The sequence below is a fragment of the Oryza brachyantha genome, chromosome 2 (genome assembly GCF_000231095.2).
Source record: "Oryza brachyantha chromosome 2, ObraRS2, whole genome shotgun sequence".
NCBI classification, from domain to species: Eukaryota; Viridiplantae; Streptophyta; class Magnoliopsida; order Poales; family Poaceae; genus Oryza; species Oryza brachyantha.
The window spans coordinates 11,152,777-11,178,342 of NC_023164.2; the positions used below are offsets into that span (position 1 = coordinate 11,152,777).

The window sequence follows — 25,566 nt, forward strand, 5'->3', positions numbered from 1 at the left end:
CACGGGAGAGCTACCGGCTCGGCTGGGCCGGCCTGGAGGGGCGGAGGGATGGGCCGGCTCGGCTGGGCCGGCCCGGGAAGGAAGAGGGGAAAAAGAAAAAGGAAAAAGCAAAAGAGAGAGGAGGAAAATTGGGCTTCGGCCTAATTTGAGGAGGAATGGAAAAAGAAAGGAAAAAGAAGGAAAAAAGGGAAACCCCACTTTTGCCGAATTTTAAATTAATTTGTTTGGCCAAATTTTATACTTCTTCAATTTGAGTTTAAATCTAGTTAATCGATTTGGCAACCTCGATTTAATTAAATTAAATTTTTCTAGAGGGATTTTTCCTGAGTTAATTAAGCGAATTATTATTTACGGATTTCTTTTACGAATTTAGGCTTGGGACAAAACTCCGGTGTGACAACTTTACTCTTAAAATGGAATCAAATATTATTGAATAAAAAGGGGACGAATATGAATCAAAGCGAATGCAGTAACGGAAATTTATCGTACTATAGAAACCCTGAAATCGACCTTCCAATTTTCTTAGAACAGTTGATCAAAAATTTTGAATATTAGCAACTAATCATACCACTTTTTATCATTACAACTAAGTTCATAGATTATTGTGTTGATTGTCTCGATACTAAATAAATGTTATAGTTTATAAATTGTTATAAATTAATGTACATATCTCACATATTATTACTTCATAATCTCCGTTGCCAAAAATTAGTCAGGAATCCGAAAATATTATGACCCGCTTTCATCCCTATTTATCCTAGTTCCTGTTGTCAATATGTCATATAGGCGCCATGGGCTAGCCAGACAGAAAAAAAAGGAGAAAACTTTGTCCTCTTTACAGTAACATTATTTACAAATTAAACAGATGACTTCGGGTGATGGGCTAGTTAAACTTGTTGAAAGAAATTATGAAACCTGGTTGGGTATTTTTCCAGGAAGTTTTATGAAAGTTGGTCAACAAGGATTGGTTTTTCTATCGTTTTTTCCAATATGGTTAGGTCACTAAATGCATGAATAATTCAAATGCAATGCAATGTATATTGAATTTTACTTTGATTACCAGAAAGCGACACCCAGATATAAGCATCTGACCTGGCAGCCCCATTTTTCGCTTTCACTTATGCTTATAGGCTAAAATTTAAATTAGATTTTAGGATTTTTTTTCATCGTAATTTATTTTTAAGACTTGGCTTTTAGATCGCTAATAACATGTACATGATTTTTTATTGACAAATTATTTTCTATTGGTAAATATCTCATTTGTGTTTTTCCATTAAAAAAAAGACAAACCATCATCCCTGCAATGTCCCCCTACTCAAGCACCTCCTTCCCTGACCGGTGTCGTTCTTCCACCTAATCAAGCACAGGAATATATTCCTAATTTCATTTCTTTGACCTCTTCTTGGCACTTGTTACCAATTTGACTCTCAATATTTATTATACATAAATTGCAGGAAAAAAATGGTCTCTTGTAAAGGGTCATATTTTTTTTTTCTTAGAATAGCATTGGAAGTATATATAAAATTGTCACATTTATTAGCTAGTGCATATCACTGGTGCACTCAAAACATGCTCCCTCTCAAGAGTTTTAACAAAGATTCTTTTATTAGAATATAATTAATATTATTATATTTGTATTTGGAAATATATTTTATTATTATACTTTCGTCTCACGTCAAACTCTTGTTCTAACCAAATAAAATATACCTTGCCCATCTAGAGAACTTATAACCAAACAGCCAAAACATGTACCACAACAGCCCAGGCAAACGAAATAAAAACTTGGCAATGCATCCCAAAAATACCAAATATTGATGGGAATGAAACTTTGCCAATCCTCGACAGGGCAAAACATCCAAGCAAAAACCACTTGCTGTCCTAGAGAGACCATTAGATACTTCAATGGCCATAACCGATTAACATAGCATGGTGTCGTCATTTTCCTTCAAAATAGCACAAAAGATAATGAAGGATGGTTGCTACTATAAGTTTACCATCCATTAACAGCCTGCAGGTAATTAAGAGTACTGGTCGACGACTACTGGAGAAGGTATTTGCAGAAGCTGACATGACATTAAGCCAGAACAAAAGATTGCATCCTGTGGATTCATCTAGCTTGCAGTTGTAGAAGCTTGTGGCGCCACTCTTCTGGCCCTCTTTTCTTTCGGTGCGGTTTTGCGTCCCTTGACTTTCAGCAGTTCGATGTCATAGATGAGCCACGAGTTTGGTGGTATGTTTTCTGTTCCAACATCCCCATACCTGAAGACAAGTACGGCCAAGAAAAACATTGTGCTATCTTTCATTTCCGCCCAAATATTTACAAACCAATTAATGCGGTCATGATTCATGAAATCAGAAAATGTACAAACAAAAGTAAACAGCACCTTCAAAGCCCATTTTAGACACTGATAGGTAGACTGTAAATCAAAATAACTGTTGTGATTCACGAATCACCATTTTGGCTAAAGAATACTAAACGAAAATACAGGGTAGTGTATTGACTCTTGTGGATCCATTATATATATATATATATATATATATATATATATATATATAACCATGATGCATTGTTCTAATGAATTTTAGTCAATGTTGTCATAATCAATAGAACTGTTCACAAATTATGAATTAAATAATAGCAATGGGAAGGGGGGAAAATATCAAATGCATAACCTAGATGGGGGGAATGTGGAGTCTCCTTTTTCCACCTACATGCATGCCTACAAAGGGTAGAATAGACCTTAACTCCAATAATAATCATTCAAAATGGATAAGATTTCAGACTACTATATTCCCATATAAAAGATTTCTAGTTGTATTGTCAAGAATGTAACCTTTAATACCAAGATCCCATCCACTGATGACTTCCCCAGCACCTGCAACCAACAAGAAAGTTTCTTCCGTGGGTATTGAGCAAATCAACAACAGAGCAGAAAACAGAGGGATTGATTTGTCTTGAAAGAGCCAAACAACATATTTACAAATGAAATATAAAATATGATGAAAAACCCCAAAATTTACCTCAAATTTAAGGTTAAAAATTCAAATTTTGGTTTATAAGCATAAGAAGCAACTAAACGATGGGGCTGAGAGCTTTTGCAAATCGAGTACCAAGTATGAACTTGCAAGTGGAACTTTGACCGGTAGGATCAACAGGATCACCATTGCTCAATTGACAAACATACTTCACATAAACCTGAAGAAGCATTGTTGAATTGGTTAAACATACTACATTTCTTTCCTTTTTTGGTTGATGAATCTTCATCACATATAAAGAAAGAGATACTTTTAGAACTAGTGAATTCCTGACTAATACAGTTTAGTATCTGTCTATCCTAATCAGAGTCTGGCAAAAATGTAGAATAATGTTCAATATTACCTTTTTGCCATTAATTGCAGTTTTGGCACCAGCATTTCCCTTGGTCAGATCTTCCATTGTCATACCATTATCAAGTATGTTAGTGTGCTCAGGACGCAGTTCTACGTGCACATTTTCAGACAGTTTAGCTTCATCAGATTGTTTTCCATCACTGTTTTCAGCATCAGCATTGTCGTCCAAGATCCTACAAGGATATAAACAAACTATGTCATAACAGATAGTTACGAACCAAGAGAATATATTGACAAGAGACGCAACAAATATCGTTCATTACAGGATAGGTGGTACAGTTTGTTGGATGATATTTTGTGTAGCATCCTTATCCTCATCAGTGCGTGGAGCATTTTGCTCCTAACTACCAGTTTGAAGCACATTGCCTCCCAGAGTATGCTCAAGGCCAAGAGATGTTTCTCCATCTATTGCATTGGATTTGAATTCCCTATTGAAGAAAACGACATTATAAAAGAGCACCAATCTAAAATTAGGCAAATGCCAGTCAAATCTTCCAGACTATTACAATATATTTTTGCGTGATTTTAGAATTCATTTTATCATTCACCTAATCAATAGAATTGTTTTGGCCAGCTAACTTCCTACATACCCTCCAATAAACCCCCCTAAAATGATTAGGGATGCAAACAAGCTGAACTGTGAACACCCATATAGGACATTTTCACAAGACCCACTGGGCGCCCTGCCTGTTATGAGCATTGGGTCTAGAGGTGGTAGCCCAGGAGCAGCCCAATTTCAGGCAGATGAACAGTACCACGAAGGTACTGCAGCATCAATTTTGTTAGCATCGGTTAGAGTCAAAGATAAGGTTAAGTCATGCCATCTATATAAGGATAGGACCATATCAATTTTCATTAAGCAATGAATCAGAATTAGTTAAGTTCTCTCAAGTTTCCCTTCCCAACCTAGTCTCCTCTCATCACACCAAGTCCACAGCACCTGTCTATCCTTCGAGGGGTGTCTATCCCCAATGAATCCTTACGTATAATACGGCTTGCACGTTTAATAAAAGAGCTATACAATTTCAAACAAAAAGTAAATTCCACTGCATTTTATATTCTGCGTTGACCAAGGAACTTGAAGATTGGATTCAGAAGATACATTACATTTCTTTGGTGGCTTGCTTGCTATCTTCACCATGGTCACCCTTGTCAGAACAGATGTAGTATCCTGATAGGTGTACTGAGTTCTGCCCAAGGACTGATAAGACCACATCCTTGTCCTCAAATTCCAGCTCTAGGTGGCAAACTGGAGCAGTTTCAGGATTTACAGCGCCAATCTTTACGAGCTCCTGGTCACCAATCTTGCATTCAACAAGTACCCAACCAGAATGGTGAAAGTTGCCTACCGTAGCCTGAAAATAATAAACCAGGAAACCTGAATATTAATTTGTTGGGGTTTAGTGCATAAACAGAAACATGTATAATTCTGTCTGTACAGCAAAGTAGTACAAGTTATGGTTTGCTAAGGCCGCATAATGCTTGACTGGATTGATAACAATGAGGAGTGAAAACATGAATAGCCATTAATTTATGTAAATGGTTCGATGAGTAATGCAAGCAATCTGGCAATTTGCCACCAGCAAGCTAAATCACTAGAATATAATTTTTTTTTAAGTTGAATTATAAACGTGGGACTACTGGATGACAAGCATAAATGTCTCATCTGTTTATGTTTCCATACGCTACAGTTAATGCTTTGTCTCAGAGATAAAAACGTACAAGTAGCACCAGTGGTCTAATTTAGCCCACAGCATGATCATCAACCATTGCACTTCGCTTACTGATTGTAGCAAGTGAAGACTGCACAGTTGAAACTTTAAGATTTTATCAACGAGGTTACCAAACAAAAACAAAAATAAAACCACCAGACTAAGCCCAAAGTGTTTTTTTTTTCGTTTCCAAGTTTCCAGTTGGTTGAATATTCCAAAACAAAAAGACCATCCTGAACTGAGACAGGGATGATTACATGGCATTTACGGTTTCACACGTCGTTATTGCGCCACTATATGGATTCTTTAGTCCATGCACCAGTTCTAAACTACAATGGAAACACAAATTTGTCACAGTAAACTGAAATTAACAAGAATAACAACCAAATCATAGGACAAAACGGAATAGGGAAGTACAAATACATTTTAACCACTTTTATGGAAAAGATCAAAGGTGTTTCTCTTCCTCTTAAACCTGGATCACATAGAATGTTTATATCAATTATGTATGTTGTAGAATAAACATGTCAGTATTACTCTTCCAATTTCCAAACCATGGAAATCCATATAGTTGAAAATATACTATTACAATGGCATATCTAACGATAGAAATGAATGAGTGCAAACGCACAGAACTGCAAGGGTGCATATGTATGATTAGAGAAGAAGAATAAAAGAAAAATCCAAGTTTTTGTTTCTTTTGAATGAGTGCGAACGCACAAAACTGCAAGGGTACACATTACAATATAAGTTGGTATACAAGCAGTAATCCACATATACGTATTTACGAACATGAACCCTATATTTTTTTTCCTTTTGAAACCGAAAGATATGGTGTTTGGACAATAGTGAAATCTGGAGCATATGAAGGGGAAAAGCCAAAAAACACACGATCTTGAACAACAAAGTTACAAAGCCCGCACATATGTGACATGAAAATAAAGTTTTGTTGACAATAGAGACAGGTAAGCATGTTAAAAAAATTCCTCAAGAACAGACACAGGACACGATCGAAAAGGAAACCCAGAAAACTGAAATATTACTGGAATGTATGCAAAAGTCGAAAAGAAAAGAAAATAGGAAGGAAGCTAGTACCTGGGTAAGGCGAAGGTGGCGGCCAGCGGAGGGTGGTATGACGTAGGGTTCTCCCGCCCGGATCTCCGCCCCTGCAATGCAATGCAACATTGGATATAGAATTAACAAGTGTATGTGCATAATGGAAATGGATCTAGTGGTAGGGTAAGGATAGTACCCCAGAATGACATGAGGGAAGAACTGGCCGGGAGCTGAAACGAACAACTGGGATGGAGCTGTCTAGCCACTACTGGTAGCACTATATAGTGGAGTACGAGTGAGTGTTGGGAAGTGGAAACGACAGACGCGTCGGGGAACTCGAGGCGCCCCTCCGCCTTCCAACTTCCCCATTACTCCTACCTGCTTACTACACGGATGAAAACTGTCACCAACAGAACTCTCCTTTTGTATTTTCATATAATTTCTATCCCAAACGGAAGAGACTGAAACGATATTCATAATTTTGAACCTTCGGAATTAAATTGTACTGATATACTAGGTTAGAAGTTTTTTTTTTGATAAAGACTGAAGCTCGGCATTTCATTAAGGGTTAATTAGATCCATACATTTTCAAATATGTTAGTTTCGAAAAATACCATTACAATTTACCTAATTTCACCTAATTGTAAATATGTCATTACAATTTTTCATCTCTTAGAAACATATCATTTTATACACCTTAAGAGCATTTGGGCGCACATACAGACTAATGTATTTTCGTATTGACCAAAATGCCTTTATTACTCAGTGCTGGATATGGACAGTGGCTGAGCACAGTGGCCGACACGGCACTGGCTGGAGTTGACGGCGGCAGGTGGATGGCGCGGCGATGGCAGTCGATGGCAGCGGGCGACCGGCGCGCTGATGGCTGCGGGGGACCGGTCCTCCCCATCTAGGTCATCGCTGCTACTACCAACCCAGAAGCGGTGACCCGGCCCTCTCCGGATCTCTCCGTGCGAAGTCACGACCGACTGGCAGAGGTGATGGCGATGACCGCGACTGGCCAGCGGAAGCGGCGACCGACCGGCGTGTCGGCACCCAGGGATGGAATTCCCGAATACCCGGAGGGTATACCATACTAGTCCCATGATCAGTGGCTAGTACACGCATTCACAACCTTATCATCACATCCATACATAATACACATACAAATAGATAAACATACAAATAGATAACATGGTTCACATAGCTTAGCGAGTGCACAAGTCATACAATATAGATAGGGCCGACCAGCCAAATAAAAGAGTTTAAACGCAGCGGAATAAGAGTAGCAAAATATATAAGTTCTTCGGTATGCCCATCTACCAAACCACCAGATGCAACCGACTAGGAATCAACCTAGAAAGAACCATCCTCAAAACCTCTGATACCCAGTGCAAAGTACTCATCATTAGGCATCTCATTTTCTCCATCAACGTCTAAAAACGACAACAAGAGGTGGGTCAATATAAACGTATTGGCAAGTCCTACTCAAACCTCGGGAAGCCTATGTCTATTGCAAGCTGAGGTCAAATGAGGCTATGTTTGTGGACTAAATTTCAGCATAAACCAAATTTTGATTCACAATAGCAAGTAGTAATAGATTGCAACGAAATTTGTAAAGAAATAAGTAAACAATAGCAGTAGTAACATGGGCATCATATTAATATTATCGTTGAGCCCTCCATGATAGCAAGTAACCACTTTACTTTCAGCCCACACCGGGTAAAGTCATCACCAATTTTCCACCAGATGCGTAGGCACAAACCGCAGTAGGTAGCTCCTATAAACCATAATTCCAACTAGTCCATACTACTTCGGCCTTCCAATACAAGGTTAGACGTTAAGCAACTTCATAACTAAGGTTACCTCATAAATAACACATGTGATTGCACTGTAAATCTTAGCTAGTGACACATAGCTCTGTCCTTAATTGACTCGGGCGAACACACCCCCTATTGGTATGCAACTACCACCATATGCACACCACTTCCTGCCCAAGTCTAAAATTATAACTTTTCAGTTTTTGGTTTCACAAATAACAGAGGCACCACCTCTGTACAATATTTTCAAATAGCCTAATTTTTGAAGAGTGAATGATCCATCATTTGTAACATATGAAACTCTAAGCTTGGCTAAGCAATAGCTATATTAGTAGCACCAATATACCCAAATTGGAACTTGGACAGTACCACAGCCATTCCTAGATGTATCAACAGTAAGGTAATCAATAATCAAGGATAATAAGTGCAGCAAGTAGGAGTTTCTAACAATATAGCATTTGCAAAAATATAGGATTCAACATGTTTGAAGGAGGAATTGAATAGGACTTGCCTTGCTTAGTGAACTCCTCACAAGTCTCAGGTTCCTGCACGCGCTCCTCTACAGCTGCAACTTCGTTGTCTATTCAAATTTAAACGAAGTTCGGATGAACACCAAATAAACACCAAATATTAAGTGTTCTCAAATATGCATGATTATTTTACAGTAGATAGGGGATGATTTTATATGAATTTAGGTGAAAGAATCATTTGAATCCGAGTCCATATGCCTTAGATATAAACTTTCAAAGTTTAAAATCCTGAAATTGCAAAGACTACTACTCACTGTTTTGAAAATTCGAATTTAGTTGTACATCTGCATGATATTTGCTCAATATTTTTTTAACCATTTTAAAGGAAATTTTATGAGGGTTACACAGAAATTTTGTTCACTCAAAACAGAGTTAAAATGAATATTCTAGGCATTTTCTAAATTAGCACGATTTCAGCACATGCTGAATACAGTTTTCATTAAGAGCCCTCGGACTTCCTAGATATCACAGAATAGTCCAAGCTACAGCGCTTTGAGTCTTGGTTGTTTTACAAAATGGTTCCTAGCTTTACTCAAATTCTTCACAAGAGGTCCCCGGTCAAGCTCACACAAGGAGCAGCCATGGCTGCCTTGATGTAGGGCTCGCCGGCGACGAACCGAAGCTCGGATGGGGTCGAGCTCAACAGAGAAAATATAGAGGAGGTCAAGGCGAATCCATAGGTGGTCATGCCGACGACGATGGAGGCCTGTGCTGCATCGGCGACGGTGGTGAGCGGCTGCCGTCAGTTCGGCGGCGCTGCATGTCGCTCTATATTTGATTGATTCTGCCAGTATGATGCATGAAATGGGTTCCTAGAGGTTCCAAGGAGCTTACGATGTGGCCGGCCAAAGCGTAAAAGCTCCATCGATGGTGAGGGCATCGACGTCGGTGTTATGGCCGACGCGAAGGACGTCGGAGAGGCGGTGCTGCCCGGTGGTGTTTCGTGAGGGATGATAAGAAAGAAGACGTGAACAGTTTCTCGCGAGGCTCACCAGAGGGAAATTAATGGTGGTGTGGGCTTGCTGGCATCGACATGGGCGCTCGCGTTTCGACTGTCCCAATGGACTTCCTTGCCTGGGTTCACTTGAAACATGAAAACATGATCTACGAGAGACGGTTGGCGCAAGGGTAGGCTTAAAGGTGGAGTTTGTGTTAATTAAATGGGCTAGGCCCAATTAAGTTTAATTAAAATTCCACTAGCCCACAATGAATGGTAGAGACAATAATACCACCTGGGAGAATTAAAGTGAAGAATCTCAACTTAAATAGAGAGATAGAAGAGACTCTTTGTTGACTGGTTGAAATGGTAGGAATACTGCCACACACGCACACGCGCGTCGGCCTGCCGGCCGGTCCGGGCGGGGACGTGGTGCGGCTCGGCTCATCCGGCGTTGGCGTCGGCTCGGCCGTTGCGCCCGCCTGCCCCGTCCTTTTTGCAACGACTGGGAGTTTAACGAAACAAATTCAAATCTCCGTGATTGCCTCCCGAAATTCCCGCAACGGTGATTGCGTGATATGATTGCGCAGCAATTACGTAACGGAATCCGGGGGTGCGGGATGGTTCTTCCTTCCGAGGCAGCGGAAATCCATCTCCAATCTTTTGCTCCTATGGTTCTTCGTGTTCTTGCGCTTCCTCTCTGTCTGCCCGGTTCAAATCGCTTGCACGCACAAGTGTTCGGGACGAGCAGGCCTCCGAAACCCCTCTCGCCAGAGTACCTGCACGGGGAGGCGGGTGCTAAGATTTTAGGGTAGTGCATCCACACAACTGCTCGCATCATCCCACGATGTCAAGTGACAGAAGTAGTGGAGGTGCGCACGGTGACGGCAGTGGCTCCGGCGGTGGCAATGGGAACAACAGCGGCGACAATGGAAATAACTTCAACGGAGGTAGTACTGCCTCAAATACTAGCGGAGGGCCTTTCTCAGGGTATATCACATTCCTTCTCCCTCTGTTTACTGTTTTAGAATGCCTATTAGCAATGGGTTCATTGCTACATGTTTCTGTTTCTGCCATGGATGGTTATGCTTATTACAAATTAAGCATAATGCTAGATGTTATGTTCTTATATTCTAGATTATTCCCTATGAATGTCATGCATATTATTCTATTATTTTGGATTAAAATATGCCGAAATGTGACCATATTTTCAATAGTTTGGACGCGGTGCCCATGATCTCAGTCTATGTCCTTTGACTCTTTCTCCGTTCTTGAGTAGTGTGGCAATGGAATGGGACGGGTGGGCGTGTCAGGAGCTTTGCTTCGTGTCTAGTAAGAGCAAGGAGGAGGAGATTTGGTTGGGGCGTAGAGATTTGGTCAGGGCACGGAGATTTCGTCAGAACGACTTCATCTACTCTCAATGGAGTCGTACTCGTGTGATGATTGGGGAGAATGACGCGAGGTGGACGATGGGTACAAAGATACGGTGTCTAGGCCCACCTGCAGTGACTGCTAATGCCTAGGCTTCGTGGAGAAGGCTCTGCTTGGCGTGGTGGGAAGTTGGGTGGTGTTGTTCTCCACTCCAAAAGAAGACGCACGCTACATGTTTGACAAAATGCCTACAAGGATAGGGGGAGAGCAAGAGAAGGTGGGAAGGGTGGGTGGTGACCTGGGCTCACCTACTAGCTGGATGGCAGCGTCATGGAAGGCTGGACCTAGTGGAAGTGAAATAGGATAGGGTGAGAGAAGGTCAAGTTGAGTTTTCTCAAATTTAAATTACATACTCACGTTGACTCTTTGACTAGACATTTCGAGTGGGTTACTGAGGTGAAATTTTTGACAAAAATACTGTGAGTAGAGGAGGTCATGATGATCTATATTGCAGGAAAGCAAGGGCAGAGGAGTTATGGTTTTACTGTGGTAGCTTTTGAAAGGGGACTAAGTGATATGTTTTAATTCCAGTTTTCGACTGCTTTGACCTTTGGCCAAGAGGGGAACGTTCCTGGTTGTTTGCCCAAGTGTGGGTATGTTGGACCGACAGGGACGTCGAGTCCTTTGAGGGTGGATGTATGTAATATCCCAGCCCAAGACTTAATAGGATTTGATAGAATACACATACCAACAAGTTGCAACTTCTTTTTCGGAAGCTTATCTCAAGAGAACCCCGAGGTTAAGCGTGCTTGGCCTGGAGCAATCTTGGGATGGGTGACCAATCAGAAAGTTATTGTTGGGTGCGCATGAGTAAGAACAAAGTGCGCAGAAAAGACTTGTGTTGGTTGTGTAAGGAAAATGTTGATGTCCTAGAGAGTGGTCACGTGTTAATGGGCCCTAGAAGTCTATCAAAGGAAAATATGAAAACTGAAGACGGTGCGCATGAGTAAGAACAAAGTGCGCAGAAAAGACTTGTATTGGTTGTGTAAGGAAAATGTTGATGTCCTAGAGAGTGGTCACGTGTTAATGGGCCCTAGAAGTCTATCAAAGGAAAATATGAAAACTAAAGACGGTGCATGAGTAAGAACAAAGTGCGCAGAAAAGACTTGTGTTGGTTGTGTAAGGAAAATGTTGATGTCCTAGAGAGTGGTCACGTGTTAATGGGCCCTAGAAGTCTATCAAAGGAAAATATGAAAACTGAAGACGGTGCGCATGAGTAAGAACAAAGTGCGCAGAAAAGACTTGTGTTGGTTGTGTAAGGAAAATGTTGATGTCCTAGAGAGTGGTCACGTGTTAATGGGCCCTAGAAGTCTATCAAAGGAAAATATGAAAACTGAAGACGGTACAGTAAATCCTAGTCGGAAAAGACAGAGGTGCGCAATGCTGGAAAAGAGAATAGGGCAAAGGAAGAAGTTTTACCCATGGGACCTCGTAGGGGGTATTGGTCGATGAAGAGGGCAATGCCATTGGTGTTACTGGAAGCTTGATGTGACGGCGAAGTTGCGGGGATGAGCATTGGAGTCTTGAGCGGCGGAACCCTTTGCGCGAAGCATAACCGGACTCCAGCGATGACGGCAATCCCAAACCACGAGAGTTGGGCGCGATGAAGGCGAGGAGTGTGTGCAAGGGGTTGCAATGAGCTTGGAGAAGGAATGAGAGCGAGAATGGCTAAGTTGCCAACGGGAAGAGGTGTCCACTAGCATAGTGCGAAGTAACACGAGGGCCGTTAGGTTGTGCGGTTAAAACAGAAAACAAGCCGAGAAAAAATCGTCTGCAACAGAGGAAATTTGGGAACAATGAATTATTCCAAAATTTGGGGGGCATGTGTTAACGTTGGATTTTGGCAAATAGCCGTTAAATTGGCTAGAATAATAAATTGAAGTCAATATGGGTTCAACCAATAAGAGTCTGAATCGGATAAGTACTGGAGTCCGATATGTCCTAGATGGTTAGAGATAGATTCAGAACTAATCACAGTCCATATAATTTAGGTTTATCTGAATCTTAGTGTCTGTTTAGGATTTTATATCTAGTTAGAGTCCATGTGTAATATGTTAGTTGCTAATACGGATCTGTATCCGGTTAGGTTAGTTAATTTATAGGATATAAATAGAGTATCCCGCAGCCTTGAAAACACAACAATCAGTTCAAAAAATATATATTCGGCGCAATTCGACAGAGCGAGCTCCCGGTGCGAGGTTCGTCAGCTTCTCAATGTAGTTCGTGTTCATCAACCCGTCGATCGGCTAGAATAGGACTGGTCTAGATTTAGTTCGATCTCGATCTCCTGCCTAGCTGGTCGATGGCTTATCTGAGGCTTGTTGCTTTCTTCTGTTCTTGGTTTGAACTAGTGATAGGTTCTCAATCAAGTCCTCGCGAATTCTTTATTCGATCTGTCGATATGAGCCTATTCAACTTGATTCTGTCTCAGTTTAGTCCGATCAATCTAATTGGATGGGTTTATACTGTCAGAATTGCATCGAGTACTTGTGAGGGTTTATCGCTGGAGTTATATCTAACATTATCCTAAGTAATTCATCGGTTTATTTATTAATCTTATAGGTCTGCATGGTTTTTATAGTTATATCGAGCTTGACTACATACTGTCTCGATTTGGTCTGATCTACGTAAGTTTGGTTCGATCTTCCTATAGAAGCTTGTCTAATCTACTAAGCTTAATAGATGAGTTGGTGGGTTCCGCTGGCTTGGTTTTAATTACTCATACATCGCAATGCTATACCGATCTCATGCATGGTTATGTTTAGATCTGAACTGTCTTGTTTTGGTCCAATCTTCTAGGTCTAGCGTGACCATTTATGCGGTTGGTAATTAGCACAACGATCCAGTTTTACTTCGAATTACACGTTTAGTCTCCTATCGGTTGCTAACTGCATGTGCAATAAGTGCTACATCGGTCCGATCAGCTCATTAATCTCAAAACCGCCTTGGTTAAGTCCGATCTTTTGAGACAAGATTGTTGATTGAGCTATTTGGTGATTATGCTACTCACATTCAGCCGATAGGGTTTATTTTTACATATTATCCTGAAATTCCTATAAAGTCAATTCTTTAGCGCACCGGCTAGGGTCCTAAAGCAGTATCAGCTATCCGACCGATACCGGTTTAGGTAAACTGCTTTCCATGTTTATATCTTGCCAGTTACAGGATAAAACTGACTGGCACACCCGGTTTTAGGAGAATTTAGGTCCTGCACAAAAACATTCTGAGAAGTGATTCCTAAGCTTTGTGTGTGACACGTTGATCGTCAACAACTCCATAAAGCAGAAATTACGGACTTGCATTCAGGAATGAAAGGTTACAAGGTGCGCAAGGAAATTTTGATCAATATCAGGGTTGCCGAAACCGTCCTTCTCATCCGTGTTGCAGCATGGCGGAGCCCCAGTTACTGTAGGGTAACCATGGGCATCGCAAAAACCACGACAAATTTGAATCTAAAAAAATTAAATTCAAAATCTACGGTTACCGTGCAGTTTTGGGTCAAAACTGTACGGTTTCAACCGAAAACCACGGTTAATGCAATCTGACTGTTGGATGCAAATTAATTTTAAAAATATGTAAAAATATAAGAAACATAGGAAAAATAGTATGTAGTTATATTTGTGACATTTATGACATATTATAGGGAAGAAACTAAATTTTGGCATGATCTTTTCTAAATCCTTAATAAATTTTGGCATCGCAAGTGTACCTACAACCAAATATTACGTGTAAAACTATTACATGTTCACAAACATGTGACTACATATATAATTTACGTTATATTGGATACTGGAATTGAATAAAAAGCCTAGAACCAAATATTACTATCTACATCATAAATAGCTAATGCAATATAAAAATATGCCTCATGTGTATCAAGTATCAACTACATAGTCAACTAAATGTTACGAACATTTTAATATGTGCCTCATGTATCAAATACATGTGTTATGAACAATGCTGTTTTTTATTTACCCAACCATTTTTAGGTACAAGATTTTTATTCATTCATAAATTTAGGTTTTTCGTCATTTTTTTTCACCAAACGTCATTACAAATCAGTTTCGTATGATGAAACCGCGACATGCCGAAGCCATGTCCTGGCGAAGAACCCGGTTACACGAACCCTGATCAATATGGGTGGTGCAAACGTCTTGACATTTTGCCGCGCATCAAAGTTCACGTTATTACTAATAATACTAATACTATAATACATTTCAAAGTATTAAAAGCTTGAGACAACGTCAAACAATTTCGTACTCAAAATAGGCTGGGGATATTTGTGTTGATCAAAGCCGAAAAATAATTTGTGGATTATCTACGTAAAAGAATGCAGCCCATATGAGTCATTGATGAAAATTCATGAGGCCATATTTTTTGTCTTTTTGGAAAAAGCAAAACAATATATTTATAAATAAAAAATAATTTATAAATAAAACTTTTGCATATGTGTTTGTACTAATTTAAAATAATAAAAACCCTAAAATCAACTTCAAATGTAAGATTCACTATTCAAATTTTTCTTATAACCCTAAGCATAAGTGAAAAGATAAGGTTATCGGCAGACATATAATCCAATCCGTATCTTTTCACTTATGCTTATACTTATAAACAAAAATTTAATTGTAAAATTTGAATTTGAAGGTAGTTTTGGAGTTTGTCAAAACCTGTTTGATTCATGCTTAATTTCAGCCGAACAATCCTGCTGGTAGGAGGAGGCTATTTACACCGTACGTAATTCGTCACACTTTCCACCCATCGGACGGTACAACGATGAGCGGATTCAACGAATCTGGACGACACACCCATACCTAAGTAATTACCCTTCGCCTGGAACTCTGATTCACCTGGACGGCGCAATAAACTAGCGAAGAGGGTTGATCACTGCCGCCGGAAGACGTGCTCCTCGCCGGTGTCGTGGTCGACGTGGCGGATCCACCTGCTGGTGCTCCCGCTGCCACGGCGGTTCTGCATGCTGGGCCCCTTGCCGACGCCAACGTGCAGGACCTCGACGCCCTTGCCGACCGGCAGGTAGACGGACCGCACGACCCGCGTCCCGTCCGCCATGGACGCCGCCAGGTCCTTGGCGGCGCGCTGCCTCCCGCCACCGTGGCGCACCACCACCATGCCCCTGGCCCCCGGCCTGGCCGCCCTGAGCACCGCCGCCGCGTCCCTCCTCCGCGCGTCGACCACCAGGAGGTCCACGCCGTGTAGCCCCGCCATCGCCTCATCCGCCTCCCCGACGACGACTTGGGCCGTCACCGACGCCGCCCCAGCCTCCGCGCCGTAGGCCGCGGCGGCGTCCCTGTCCGGCAGCACGAGAGCGTAGCGCCCGCCCGTGCGCCGCGTGGCTGCGGCCAGCGCGAGGCCCGTGGTCGTGGCCGCCGCCGCCGCGGGAGCCGTAGAGTCCGGCGCCTCGACGACGAGCCGCGCGTTCCAGCCTCCTGCCATGGCCGACACGAGCTCCGCCACGTCCGCCCCGGCGGCGGCCATGTCGTGGTCGGCCAGCGCCCTGACGCCGTCGATGTACGCCTTGGACGCCATCTCCGGGCACCACACCAGCTTCATCTTCCTCGCCCTCGGCGACGAATATGTCGAGGAAAGGAAAGGAAGAGAACTAACACAAGCACACCTCTCTCTAGTCTAGCTAGCATACGGAAGGGGACAATGGGAAAGAGATGTATAAGAGGAGGGCTAATAATATAGCTAATAAGTTATCTATAAGATTTTTTGTAGTTTTTTTTATAGCTTATCTATATAATAGTTACTTATTCATCTTTAATGCAGGACCTACATGTCTATTTTACAGAGTGTCTTGATTCTTGTGCTTGAGTGAACTATAAGCTTACAACCTGCTTATACTCTCTCTTCTCTTCTTTCTCTTTTATATTAAGATTTAGTCGGTTTATAGTCTACTATTAAACTTGGCTGTAAGCGGCCGCGCGGATATATTGGTGGTACTGCTGCGTGGGGGCGCAGCCGCAGCGTTGACAATGGTAAGGTGGTGGGAGGCGGTGGGGGCCATTGAATGCGAGACGAGAAGCACGGCACGTCTTGCCGGGTGGGATAAATGTGGAAAGGGAGGGGGAAACAGCGGGCGGAAGGGGCGGACGGACGGACGGCGTGGGCCGGTGGCGGGGGCCATCCATCTATTCGTCCAGTCATTCAGACGTGGTAGCGCACCTGGTAACCAGAATAAAAGCACAACTTTGTCGGTTCGTGCGTCAATGCGATCGGTTCTAAATTCGAATGGTGTTCTCTCTTCGGTTGGGTCCTGGGAACACTTCTCCAGCACGCACAATGATGCCAGCATTACTGCTTACTACTCCGTCCAAAAAGAATTTTAGATTTCGTAGTTTAAGCGTTTGATCATCCGTCTTATTTAAAAAATTTATTAAAAAATTAAAAAAAATTAGTCGCACGTAAAGTTATCATGTAGTAACAATAAAAACATTAATCATAAAAAATTTCAAATAAATCAAAGAGTCAAAAATTCTATTTTAAAACCTAGAAATTCGTTTATTTTGGGACGGAGGTTATAATTTATTACTACCTCTGCTTCATAATGTAAAATATTTGACTTTTTGGTTGCAATGTTTAACCATTCGTTTTATTTAAAAATTTAGTATAAATATAAAAAATTGATAGGTCGTGCTTAAAGCTCTTTTAATAATAAAGTAAGTCACAAGAAAAATAAATAATATTTTCATAATTTTTTGAATAAGACAAATGATTAAATTTTGCAAGAAAAAATTCAAAGATCTTAGAAACGGAGCGAGTAAATATTAGCTCTAGTCAAACATATTAATTTATTATTATTACAGTTCTCGTATAGAGAAATTTTGTAAAATATATCATTTTGAAGTTCAAAAGACGTACTTGCGAAAAACTATAGAATATAAGTTAGTAAATTAAGGATGTGTTTGAGAATTAGTGGAGAAGAAAGGAAAGAATATCATGAAAACAAAATACATTATTTAATAGGTTGGCAAGCATGTGTATGGAAACCCGACAAGTTTTAATATCGTTACATCCAGTTTAGTTGGGAAAAATAATTTGGATGTCACATCAGACGTTTGACCAAATGTCGGAAGTAGTTTTCGGACTCGAATGAAAAAACGAATTTCACGGCTCACCTGGAAACCGTGAGATGAATCTTTTAAGCATAATTAATCTGTCATTAGTGCACGTGGGTTACTGTAACACTTATGACTATTTATGGACTAATTAGGCTCAAAAGATTCGTCTCATGATTTTTCATATAACTGTGCAATTAGTTTTTCGTTTTATCTATGTTTAATGCTCTATTTAGGTGTCCAAAGATTTGATATGATGTTTTGGGAGAAAATTTTTTGAAACTAAACGTGGCCTAAGTTCTAATTTGTTTATAAAAACCACATATGTAAAATAAAATGAAGCTATAATGCATTAACTTATAAATCAACATGTAATAGTACTTCATATGAATCACAACTTATAAATCATCTTCTGCGCGGCGTACAACACTAAGTATGGCGAGGGGGTTTGCAGGCAGCCAGGTATGGCGGCTGCCATACCTCGCCATACTGGTGGCTCCGCCACTGGTTACATCTAAATGAATGCATTCTAAGGGCATCTATCATGTAAGTCAAAAAGTGATCCTTATAAGTCCATGTAGTCTATTTACCACTATAAAAGCGTTATTGCGAAATGAAATATGAGGAGCTACATGTAGCTATAAGTACTGTCCATATGGATTAAAATACATTATATCTCTCTCCTTTCTCTTTTCTCTCTTGTGCAGGAGAGCTAAAACTATTAGATGTGATTTGTGTGTTCTAACTTATGTCCATTGTTACTTTTATACATCATGCAAATAAAAACAGTAAAAGATCACATACACGTGTCTCATCTATATGGACTAAATAGTCCATATACATTTGGGATGCCTAAATCTTCTCTTGTGTGGTATCTGAAGAGTATAGATAATGGTGAATTAGATATGCATTTTGTTATATGTACTTAACTCCGTTTTATTACTTGTCCTGTAGACCAAGGCAAGCACATGTTTACTTTTGGAATTTTGCTACATAAATACGCACTATTTCCGTCCAATAAAATTAACCTTTTGGGAATAAAAATGTGGATTAGGATTACATATTAGGATTTTCCTTAGCCTAAAGGCCCTAAAGGCTAACAACTGAACTCATCCACACCTTATCCATTGTTGGTATTTTAGGCCAGTTTCACTATATAGTTTCCAAAATAGTTAATTCGATGAAATGATGCATGAAATATCTATTCACAGTGCTGAAAGTTTGATTGCATGAAATGCCTCAAGCCCCTCAATGCGAGTTTCACTGTGTTACAGAGGACTTGGTAACGGTGCCCAAACGTTTCTGGGCCATAAAACGAATTCCCTCTGTCTTCTCACAGTTTCATGCTAATATTATCTTTTATGTTGATGTGTCATCTAAATAATCTGCATGACACCTTTACGAAACCTCTATTGAGATTGGCCTTATACCATCAGACTAGTGTACTAGTTCACCTTATAGTATTCCAAGGATATTGAATAAGAGAAACATGGGTGTATAATCTTAGGTATTTGTCCAAGGACACTAACTTTTAAGGAAGGCTAATGATGGAGGATTCCTATGGGTTAATTATCTAGTTATAATTTACAGTAAAACTCTATATATTGCTTAGACCCGCCAATTGTTTTATGATGTAACCGGACATGGAGGGTTGCTAGGGACAAAATTTAGGATTGTCATCACATGTAGCCTACCTCTTCATTCCATGGGACAGTGTTAACACCAAAATTTGGTAAATTTCCATGTTGGATTTGGATAAGGAAAGGTGCAATTGCCGATAGAAATTTTATCCAGAAGAGTTAGAATTCAACAGGAAATCATGAAGACCAAGGCATGGCGACATAATTTTATCTAATAAGTAGAGTTAGTTTAGATTTTTTTCTATCTCTAAATGAGTTAGAGTACGATCGGGAGTTGTTTGTTTCTTTTATCTATTAGAAACCGTGTCGTGTCAGATTAAGAGTTGTGTCCGACATAGACTAGCATCCACCCGAGGGTATAAATATGTATGCCCACGGTCATTGTAAAGGATCTACACATCAATTAGATCAATTACCTTCGGCTCATCGCCACCCTCCTAACCAAGATTTCAACTCCGGTGGAACTTGGCACCTGACGCGGGGCTGCATGACTACATCGCTTTGATCTCTGGCGAAGGGATAAGTCCTACGTTTTGCTGGGCCAAGGTAATCGTATCGGCTAGATTAGAATTGTCTTGGTTCGGTCCGATCTTCTAATCTAGTTGTGCGATTGCCAGTTACCATATCAGTTTCAACTTGTGTTACTTCTATATCTCGAGTTGATCTGGTCGGCCACTTTGGGCGATCTTCGTTGATTTGATATTTGCTACTTGACATCTTCAATCTACTACTGTCTCGGTTCGGTCCGATCTAGTATATTGCATTTATCAGATAGTTTATATCATGTTGACGTATTTTGCTCATTGTTTTATTGGAGTACCAGCCGATAAATTATCGGCCAGCTTGATAGCAATTTAGATCTGTTTAGTATCTATCCTGACATCGCTAGACATAATCTTGAACTGTCTTGGTTAGGTCCGATCTTCTATGATTATTCTTAGCAATCTGGGCTAGATATTTTATAGATCTTGGTTGTTCGTCAGTCATTTATAACCGATGATATTTGCCGATCTACATGTTCATTATATTTACATCAACAGAGTAGCCGATTGCCTTATTGCATTATTTTTATACCAATCGGCTTGATTTATTTAGATCGGCAGTTATTTATATTGCATCGGCTTATGAGAATTACATGCAAAGTGGTTTTAGCCGATCACAGCAAAGCATTCATTGTTTATTCCAAGTAATTCATTGGTTCATTTATTAGCCTTATCGATCTTCATGTTTCCTATAATTATATCGTGCTCGACTGCATACTGTCTTGGTTAAGTCCTATCTACGTATGTTTGGTTCGATCTGGTTATAGGGGCTCGTCCGATCGACTAAGATTAATAAGTAACTTGGCGGATTACGTTGGTCTAATATTTAACTCAAGTCTATTTCTAACAAGTTTCAAGCCGATCCAAGCTTTCAACAGCCGATCGTTCATCCTATCGGCTAAATGCTGCTACACTAACATCCGATCGGCTGGATATTTAGTTACCTATCAGCTCGATAGCCAATCGGCTTGTTTTACTGTCTATATTGTCAGTTGCGGGATCAAACTGACTGGTACACCCGCGCACCTCCTAAGAATTTAGGTACTGCACTAGAGTTGTTTAAGATTGACTCCCAGGGCTTTATGTGTGACACGTCAACATTTACATTTTGACATCAACAAATACACAACAAAAAATGGTAATTTCTAACCTAGACACCACGTCTATGCTATTAATTACTACTGTATCGTTGTGCAGGAACTTTCTTCTTTATCAAGAGCTCTAGTAATATGGCACTCAGTATATAATACTAGACATTGAACCTGTAAATATGATAATATCTGTTGCTACTCTATAATAATTAAAGAACCATAAAGAAATCTCGAACACTTACTTTATTAAAGAAGCATTTGCTGAGGTACAAGCGAAGAGTGCTAACAGTTTTGGCACTTCTCCAAGTTCTCCTCATTATCTACCTGTTTTCTAATTCCAAAGAGTAGCACTGAAATGAGAGTAATGGAACTCCTATTAAGTTTTGTAGTGTGTGTTGAGAGTGAAGTGAACTCCTTTATAGGTCTCTTATGATGTTTACAATGTCCATAACTCCCATAACTGTCATTGGGAATCTATCTGGAGTGTCCACGTGGAAGCAGGTGCTGAGGGAATGCCATCCCATTACGGTCGATCTAGTGCTTTGCTTGGCCTATGGGTCCAAATTTTCAGCAACAGACTTTACATAGGCTGGTATGTGGGCCCCTAGTTCGGTCACAGGCTGGGTTGGCACTTTCAAGCTAGTTTTGCACCTACTTGTAGGCCCATCGGTCCATGTATTTGCGCGTGATCGGTCGGAAGTGTGTTTCTTCTCACTTTAGGTGTGGTTTCTCTAAAATATCTACATTCAAATTATTCATCGACACGTGGAATTTGGTTAGTAATAACCTCTATCACTAGATTCACTGATCATTTCGATTGTTTGCATGCCAGTATTAATGGTAAAATATTGGACTTTAGGGAGCATTGACATCCATCTATCGCCACACTCTCGATTTATTCACTTGCTTTTTTTTTCACAAAACCTCATCAGCCCACCTCTAGATGATACGTCAGACCAGACATCGATCCCAAGGCAGCAGCTATCTTCCTCCCCTCAACCCACATATCTCATTCTCCCCCACTCCTCACCCCTATTATTTTCCTCCGCATTGAGCATCACTGGTTATCCTTCCTCGGCAAGACTTAGTTCCCCTTCTTCCTTTTCGCCACCGAGAGTGCTAGAAAACAACATCGTGGGAGAGCTGCCATATGTGCATATAGGTTACTCTTCGGTTGAAAATTTCAGATTCTTTAAGATAGTGATTTTGCTGTTTGAGTTAAAAATTGGAGGTTTCAGTTGAAACTTTGAGAGATTTGGATATAAAGGTTTTGAGTTTCTAGTCAAGTTGAAGGCTTCATCTTGTGGATTGAAAGTGTTGCATATCATTCTGAAAGTTTTAGATAATGAACTAGAAGATTTGCAAAGCTGAATTGGAGTTTCTCATAGTATGAATTGAATGTTTTGCAAATCGACTTGATAGTTTCATCTAATATGTAAGACTGAAGGTTAGAGCCCTAACCCAAGAACAATTGGAATAGGTTTATGCAGGAACGTGAAAAACGCGGAGGGGAGGGGGTTGGGAGGTTGTGTGCGATGGGATGGAGGAAAATGTGTTATTGTATTATTTAGTTAAGGGAATGAGTAACAGAGTTACTTTGCTCGTGTGAGAGCATGTAATAGCTATAGCATTTTGCTCCCTCTATCCCAAAATATAGTACCGAATTTGATGTTTTTCAGTATGAAAAATTTAAAGGGTTTTTATTATAGTAGCAAATGTCAAAGCCAGTACAGGGAGTATACTTCTGGTACTCCAAACAATTAATGCGTCTTCTTGAACTCTGGCATGGGCGGCGGGGCCACCAGGAGTGCCATAGAGAGACTTCACCGATTGACATTGCGAAGCAATCCTAGCCAAATGAAATGAAATATTGCTAAATATCCGGATAATTCTAATTTTGGACTTAGAAACTGTCTATAAATTTATTTTTATTTTGAGCGTGTTCTGATCGAAGTATCTAGATGTGGAACAATAAGGAAGATTTGTTGCTCATGGCGCAAGCATTAATTCCGGGGATAAATTATATAACTCAACGAAACTCAGCTAAGATTATAATTTGACACAGGGATGCACTACTCCGAAAACCGTTTTTACGCCCGGCCAAAACAAATCTTTACATGTGGGGTAAGAGCCAAATCAAATATATCGCCTGCAAAAAGGAACATCTTTATAGTCGGCTCGACAGCCATATACGAAAATAGTCATCGCATGCGACACACCCTATGAGTTATTTGCAAAAATTATTTTCGCAGGTAGTACACCCATAAACCGCGTGCGCATGTGGTGCGTTTCTCTCAACCGGTGGTAATTGCTACTTTGTAGGTGGTGGTAGTATGCGTCCCCTGCAAAAATGCATAGCACTAACCTTGAAGAGTTAAATATATTAAATGGTTCAAAATAAACCCTCCTTATTTTTTTTATTTTCCCGAAGAAGTCAAGGCCTATAATGGTGTGAGGTCGGAAGGAAGAAGAAAAACTAGTTGGGGAGGAGCAGGCCGCACATGGCTTGAGCCACCTCAAAAGATGCATCTTTTGCAAGAGACTGACACCATGCGCCACCTATGAAAATCAGTTCACATAATGCTGTTGACGCTGAAAATGACCACAACGTATCACACACGAAGGCCTGGAAGTTACTCTAAGAACACTGCAGTGCAGGACCTAAATTCATAGATTGCTGGGCATGCTAGTCAGTTTGATCCTGTAACTGACAAGATATAACATAGAAAAAGCAGTTAAACCTAAACCGCTATCGGCCGGACAGCCGATACCGATTCAGGAGCCTAACCGATGAACTAGATGATCAGCTTTATAAGAATTTCATGAGTATAGGCGAAAATATGCCCAATCGGCTGAATCGGGGTAGGATAAGTACCAAACAGCTCGATCAACTAATCAATCTGAAAAGATCGGACTTAACCGAGACAGTCTCAACATTAATCAGCCGATCAAACTAATCTGATGCTTATCGCACGCACAATCAGTAACCGATAGGAGGCTAAACATGAAATTTGAGATAAATTGGATTGCTATAGAAACTACTAATGCAAAACAATAATAACTAAACACATACATGCTCGCGCTAGACCTAGAAGATCGAACTAAATCAAGACATTTCAGATCTAAACGTAATCATGCACGAAATCAGTAAACACTGGAACGTATGAGTAATCAAATACCAAACCAGTGTAATCTGTCAACTTATTCACTAATCTTAGCAGTTCGGACAAGCTCCTATAGCCAGATCGAACCAAACTTACATAGGTTGGACCTAACCGAGACAGTATGCAGTCAAGCACGATATAACTATAGAAAACATGAAGATCGATAAGTTTAATAAATAAACCAATAGATTACCTAAGATAATGCAGGCTAGAACTCCAGCGATAAGTTCTCACGAGTACTCGATCTAACCTAATGATACAAATCTAGTCAACTAAATTGATCGAACTAAACCGAGACAGAATCAAGTTGAATAGATTCATACTGACAAATCGAATAGATAACTCGTGAGAACTTGATCGAGAACCTATTACTACTTCAAACTAAGAGCAGATCAAAGCAATAACAAGACATAGATAAGCCATCGATCGGCTAGGCAGGAGATCAAACTAAATCGAGACAGTCCTGTCCTAGCCAATAGACGGGTTGACGAACACGAACTTATATTGCGAGGCTGATAAATCTCGCGCCGAGAGCTCACTCTGTCGAAAAGGTTGGCAATGCGCCAAAGTTGAATAGATGAATGGTTTGTTGTTTTTACAAAGCTATGGGATAGCCTATTTATATCCCGGAATCTAACTAATCTAACCGGATATGGATCTATGTTAATAACTAATCTATTACACTCGGACTCTAATTAGATATAAAATCTTAAACAAACTCTAAGATAAAGACAAAACTAATTTACACGGACTCTAACCAGTTTTGAATCTACCTCCCAGCTTTTGGGCCCAATCAAACTCCAATCCTTATCCAATTCAATCTCTATCGGCTGAATTCGTATCGTCTTCAGTCTATTCTTCTAGCCGATTTTCCTTTTCCTGTCCGATTCGATCTTTAGTCGAGCTTTAATTCATAGCGGCAATTTTTCAAAATCTGGTATTAACAAATGTGACTGAGTCTCTTGCGCTGTCTGCCATCGCGGTTTTGCAGGCCCCGCTGGATGATGATGGTTGTTGCAGGTGGTCGAAAAGTAAGTTTCCTGCGACATAGTTCTCGGTCCAAATGTAAAACGCATTTCTGGCCTAGTGATGTGTACAGCACACTCATTTATTATGGAACATAATAGGCTGACCGACTGACCTTGCTACCACGTGTATAATTTAGTTTGATTGAAAC

General features: G+C 40.4%; 1 protein-coding gene and 1 pseudogene across 1 annotated transcript; both read right to left on the reverse strand.

Moving 5' to 3' along the window:
* Positions 1–2,111: 2,111 nt before the first annotated feature.
* LOC102721143 lies at positions 2,112–6,367 on the reverse strand (annotated as a pseudogene).
* A 9,130-nt stretch (positions 6,368–15,497) lies between these two features.
* Positions 15,498–16,523, reverse strand: LOC102720859. The gene has a single exon (XM_040521287.1). The coding sequence runs from the start codon at positions 16,442–16,444 to the stop codon at positions 15,758–15,760; it is 687 nt and encodes a 228-aa protein (XP_040377221.1). The 5' UTR covers positions 16,445–16,523; the 3' UTR covers positions 15,498–15,757.
* Positions 16,524–25,566: the final 9,043 nt, after the last annotated feature.

What these genes read in the sequence shown, in the direction of transcription:
- LOC102720859 (XM_040521287.1), bottom strand. Translation starts at nt 16,444, where the DNA reads ATGAAGCTGGTGTGGTGCCCGGAGATGGCGTCCAAGGCGTACATCGAC.